The 6,000-nt window shown below is 36.9% G+C and overlaps 1 protein-coding gene across 6 annotated transcripts in view; it reads right to left on the bottom strand.

Moving 5' to 3' along the window:
* Window positions 1–301: 301 nt before the first annotated feature.
* Window positions 302–6,000, bottom strand: part of TRPC4 (transient receptor potential cation channel subfamily C member 4) — a 117,498-nt gene continuing 111,799 nt past the window's right edge. For 2 of the 6 annotated variants that reach the window (XM_024755470.1, XM_024755472.1), the window contains 4 exons: window positions 2,963–3,004; window positions 2,748–2,837; window positions 1,128–1,272; window positions 472–875 (listed from right to left, as the gene is read on the bottom strand). In XM_024755470.1, coding sequence (XP_024611238.1) covers window positions 550–875; window positions 1,128–1,272; window positions 2,748–2,837; window positions 2,963–3,004 — 603 coding nt within the window. In that variant the 3' untranslated portion in view covers window positions 472–549. Of the gene's footprint in view, window positions 1,273–2,747; window positions 2,838–2,962; window positions 3,005–6,000 lie in introns of all 6 variants that reach the window. The other 4 variants (XM_024755469.1, XM_024755473.1, XM_024755468.1 and 1 more) reach the window with 3 other exon arrangements.

Here is a 6,000-nt window from a genome sequence, read left to right as displayed (position 1 = left end):
TATGATAATGTTTTACATGTCCTTAAAAAAAAATTGGATAATATTTGTGTTTTAAAGCCAAATTGTAGGGCTGAGTGAAAAGTCCTTGCTGAGTAACGATCTCTAGAGACCCTAAAAAACTGTGAAAAGCTCTAATATTTCAGCTACATTGTTTTTTGCATATAAAAATATCTATTATAGGAGTCAACTAGCAGATATATTGAGTCACATTTGTTTTAATTGAAAAAGAGAGCTAAAAATTTCCTGTAAGTTATTGCAACAGTACAAGAATACAAGGTGCATTTATTTATTAACAAGAATACAAGGTGCATTTATTTATTAACAGCAACAACAACAAGTTGTAAAACAAATTGTGAAAGCAAAAGCGGGCTACAAAACCAGGGTGTTTGATAGCCTTTGCCTTATTTAAACATGGCATGTCAATAGGCCCCAGTTGATAAATGCTATAAAGTGTATGTTAGCATTGGCTCATTCACCTTTAAACATCCCCCACCCAGGGCACTATGGAAAATGTGTGTTATGGATGAGAAATGCTTCCTCTGTCAAGTATCACAATCTTGTGGTCACGTAATCTTCGTGGGTGACCATGTCTGTGAGGTTTGCATCATAGTCTACACTGCAGTCCTCTTCCTTTGCGTGTTTCTCCTTTGGTATGATTGGAACCGTGTCCTCCACCACCACCTTCTCCGACTTGAATGAACACACTCTCTTGCCAACCTGTAAACCCAGGGAATCCGTATTTCTTTCTCTATGATCTACTAATATACACTGTTCGCTGAGACCTGGGATGTTCAAGTCACCCCGGGAAGCTAACCCTCGAGATTCCAGTTGGATGTTTGTCTCTAGTGGTGCTTCAGCTTGTTGACGAGCCACCTCTTCCGAAACGGAGAAGATTTGGTTTGCATTTTGCTCGGCAGCGTGTTGTTTTGATCGTCTATGAAATAACCCGAAGTTTTTGATATCGGTCACAAAATTCACTTTTCTCTGCTTCTCCCTCGGTGGCTCCTGCACCACCAGGGCGGAGCCGTTGCTGATGGTGTGTCTTTCGGAGGCGATCGCTGCTGATCGTGGGTGAATCAGGGTGGTTAAGTCGAAGAGGCTAAAGTTCTTTTTCTTGTCCTTGCTACTACCTTCGTTATCACTCTTTTCATCCGAGTCTGCGGAGTTAGAAGAATCCTTCGTGCCCTGAGCAGATTGGACCGTAGAGAGTTTGCTTCCTCTTAGTAACCCCAGGACTTCAAAGCGGAAGCTAGAAATGTCTTGCTTCAGTTCCTAAGTGAAATGGAAAACGACGGAATTAGTCTGTGACCTAAACAAATAAACGTTAAGAATCGTTATCTGCTCGTTTCATATATGGATCTGACACATCTTCATTCATTTTTGAGAGCTAGGCGTCCACTCTGCCGTGGTTCTGTTTAGAATTGTCAGTTCTCTCAGGGGCACTTGTATCTATTTGTTATCTCCTAATTTCCCTATCGGAGTTCTGTAGTAATAGACTTCCTACGGTTGATGTAAAAAGAAACAGGAAGAGTTTTCTTTCCCACCACTCTGGTGGAGTATGTTGGGTTTCTTTGGAACTACAGTTTCAAATTCTTTCTCTGCAAAATATTAATCTGCTTTCAAGGCATCTTACATTCTCTCAGGGACATTTTGCTGTCCAAGGGGATATCTAAAACAAAATAATTAAAGTGGAGTCTACCCTTCCAAGAGTTGGCAGTTAGTTTCAATTGTTTATTACCTTGGAGTTGATTTTATCCCAACCTCTGGGGATAAAAAAATCAGCCACTAAATCCTGGGAATTGATTCAGAGCACACAGCACTTCCTAGATTCATCCCTTTATCTTTGGGGGCAGCTGAATTCTCAGTCCTAACCTGCTGGTTGCCTTGTGGTGGCCTACTGCCACCAGTCCATCTCCCAAAGCATCAGGAATTGTTTAACTCCAAAATTCAGAGGTGTGGCAGCAAAGAACGTTTTGGATCCTAGCCAACTTTCAATCTGTGCTTTAAGTTTTGCAATTTATCTCTCTTCTTACCTAACTGGCTGCTTATATTTATTCTCTGTTAAGCCTGCTGTTTTTCTTTGTCAAAGGTCTCCTGTAGGGTTTTTTATTTGATTGTTTTTGCCTATGAGATCTTATTGACTTTAGTCAGTCTTCCAAAATCTCTAGCAACTCATGCAGGCTAACAAAGGCATTTTATACACATGATTTGAGCAAATATACTTCGTGTATTCTACCTTTCTTCTGTGATAGAATTGAAAAAAACAAAAACAACTCAGGGAGAAAAACTACTTTTATAAGCTACAGTTAAGCTCAGACCTTAAATTTTCTTTTACCAAAGCCGTGCCGAACACAAAGAAGGTTTTTGCTGTCGTTGTTTTCAGAACGTTGGTTACTAAGTGTTTCAGGTTTAAAAATCAGACCGACATTTCTAAAAGTAAAGCTCACTCAGTAGAGTGTGGCTGGGATCAGCAATCAGAATGCCACAAGGCACTAGGATTTTCTCTGGCTTCAAATAAGTCCCCTCGATCTTTCAGATTGTTTGTTTGAAAGCAATGTATTTTGAAAAGAAATTTTACCACTTTTTTTTTAATATATAAATCAATAGGGCTTGAATTTAAAAATCAGAAGACAGACAGGCTTGCTCAGAACACGTGGTCCAGTTTCCAGCTCTGGTGTTAAACGTGCTGCACCTGGTTCCACGCTCTGCGGAATCTGCCTTTTGGCGACAAAGATGAAAGTGGTTACCTTAAAGTTTTCCTCAGTCAGACCTTCTTCAGTTTTGGCGTCTCTAATCATTGCAGCCACGTATCGCTTTACCAGGTTCCTCATAACTTCCTGAGGCATTTGAACACAAGAGAATTGATATTCAGTGCATAAATGTGATTTTTCTCTTGAGTCAGTTCCAAAGAGGAGATTGTGCTTTATTTTAATGTAAGTGTCAAGATATAAGAATAACTTACTTGATATTGGTGATGTCTTCTTAAATTATCAGCAGCTCGCCTCTGAAAAGGGAAGGGACATTTACTTTTTGGTTATAGTGATATTGTACCATTCTGTAAAATAATGCCTGGTTCTTTTAATCAAGAATATTATTTCCCTCATTTCTGCAAAGTGGGAATTTTACTGGACAACAGACAATAAATAGCTAAAGAGAGTGCTTCACATGAATCAAAAGAATGAAAGAACCAAAACAACAAAGGGCAAGGTTATAATTCCTATGGCATTTAACATAGAATAAGTTAATGGTGATGGCAAGATTGTTCATTTAATATAAGTGATGAAGAATTAAGTAATCATACTTAGTATGTATCCCAAATCATTTTAAATGATCCTAAGAGACGCAGATGGGACATATCAAATACAAAATAAATGCCAAATAAAAATAATGATTTGATGGGTAAAAATCTAGCATTATAACCATGTGAACATCTTCATCAATAGCAACATTAAGAATCTAACCATGATATAAAACATGTAATCAGAAACACTGTTAGACAGTGAACTCCCCAACACTTAATTTCAAGCAGATGTACATTAAGAGGAGATTGCTGTTTTAATTAGATGGTTGAATTTAACAAAATAAAATAAAAGGCTCTGATCAAAGATAGGGTTCATTAGATTAAAAAAAAATAAATGTGACTCTGAGCTATCATTTTGAAGAGATCAGAACGGTTTGGGAGCAAGCTGGTGTTAGCAGAGAGCAATGATTATGGAGTGTAAAATGGAGAAAGATGTTTAAGGACTAGAAAATGTCCATTATAAATTGAGTTAAATAATAAATGACGAATGATATATTTGCAGATTTCACTAGTATTCTAAAGATACTAGAAAAAAAGCTATCATAATCCCAATTTTATGCATGTCGAATAAATATCAGTATTGATTCTTAAGGAAGAAAACTAGCCAAAGTAATGTAAAATAAAAATACTTCTGTTACAAGGGAATGAATTTGGTAAATTGTGAGAAAGCAGAAGAGATAACATATCGGGCTTCCCTGGTGGCGCAGTGGTTGAGAGTCCGCCTGCCGGTGCAGGGGACACGGGTTCGTGCCCCGGGTCCGGGAGGATCCCACATGCCGCGGAGCGGCTGGGCCCGTGAGCCATGGGCGCTGAGCCTGCGCGTCCGGAGCCTGTGCTCCACAACGGGAGAGGCCACAACAGTGAGAGGCCCGTGTACAGCAAAAAAAAAAAAAAAAAAAAAAAGAGATAACATATCTTGGGTTTAATTAAGTCTTTTGATCTTGTTCTTTACTAAATAATCATAGGCTGGTAAAATGGAATTTTGAAAAGGGCTGTGCATACATCACTGTGAAATGATATTAGACAAAAAATCAAACAATTCAAAAGAAACTCTTTTTTTCTCTTTAGGGCAATAGGGGAAATTGGCCTTTTCACTGGCCATGAGAATGGATTTGTGTTTCATGACTATTAGTGACTTTTAGAAACAGATGAGACCATGCTTAACTTTCTAAAGGCCACTAATGATTGGAATACCATTCAATATTACATGAATCTTAAGAAACAAAATTTCAAATGATTATGGTATTAATTAAAAGACTGGGAAATTTGAAACTTCATACAAAACTAGAACATCTTGAAAGAAATAGAGCATGGGAATTTTATGACTGGGCCACAAGATGGAGGTATGTGACTCCTGTTTAGACACAGATCAGCTGAAACCCGAGACAAAAGCACTTCTGGAAGGAAACAAGCCTTCCAGGTCTCCTTCACTTTTTTTTAAGTGAACACAAATACAAAAGCAATCTGTACGCTAACTTCTTTAGCACTCTCAGTGTAAGTATTGTACAGGAGATCGTATTCCATGGTTTAAGTAAATAGAAACTCTGAATTTAATATCGAATTTAGTCGACTCAATTTTTATTATCTTGGGGTTCTATAGCATTTTGCTAGTTTAATCTGTAAAAAGCCAATAAAAACTAGTCAGCAGAGAGCAGTTTGAAATCATGAGTTAACTTTAAATTTCCTTAATGCAAAACTAAAACTAGGGATGACAAAATCAGAAAATTATGAGTAATAAGTGAAAATTATCATGATGCATTTTAGTATTAAAATGAGCACAAACTGTTTTCCCTTCAGTAGAACCTTACTCATACATGAACTTTAAAATTGTAATGCAAATATAAAAAGATCAAAGATCACACTTTAAAAACTAATTCCAAGTTTATTTTTCTAGGAAAAAAAATTTTTTAAGCAAAATAGTCTGGCAGAAAGAAAGAACATAGAAAAAGTTTACTATGATAACAGTAAAAATTTATTCAATATCCATAGCCCAGGTTTAAGGCTAAGTTAATATAGTTAATTGTTTTTGACAACCAATTTGTTTCCACAACTAGATGGTCATACTACAAAACAGTTTTCAGTATTGCGAGATTATATCAGCCAACCGAACTTCGCTATCCTAGGAAGAAAATAAGAATGGATGCAGTTAACCATCTTCTGAGTACTGAAAGCAAAAATGAATGCAGTGAATTCACCAATGCTTGTTGACCATTACTATCAGGGCTAACTGTGGCTATTTTCTTACTTTCAGGGAGGTAATGTGGTGTGATGTTAAGAACACCTGGGATTGAAGGTGACTAAGCCTGAATGAGGAATTTATCTCTGAGACCCTCTCCCTTCCACATTTTTTATTTTGCAAGGTAAAGATAAACTCACTGAATGATTTTGAAGATTAAATGAGATAAGAGATTTAAGGCTTCTATTACTAACTAATGTTAGTTCCTGTCCTTTCTCCATTATTTTCCCTTTGTGATTAATATTATGATTTAACATACCTAAAAAATATGTTTTAAGAAAATATTCTTGAATCACAAAACCTGTGGATAGTTTAACACATATTGGGATTGCCTCTGGAAAAGTAAAAGAATGTACTTAGGGGTAATTATCTTTGAGTGATTTGCATGGCATTTCATGCTTGAGAAGAACATTTTCTTTAGCTAGAGAGTTGGACGCTTTAGCCTAGGCAATAGAGATTTGTA

The sequence above is a fragment of the Neophocaena asiaeorientalis genome, unplaced genomic scaffold (assembly GCF_003031525.2).
Source record: "Neophocaena asiaeorientalis asiaeorientalis breed wild unplaced genomic scaffold, Neophocaena_asiaeorientalis_V1.1 scaffold59, whole genome shotgun sequence".
NCBI classification, from domain to species: domain Eukaryota; kingdom Metazoa; phylum Chordata; class Mammalia; order Artiodactyla; family Phocoenidae; genus Neophocaena; species Neophocaena asiaeorientalis.
This window is presented reverse-complemented; position numbering and strand designations above follow the sequence as displayed.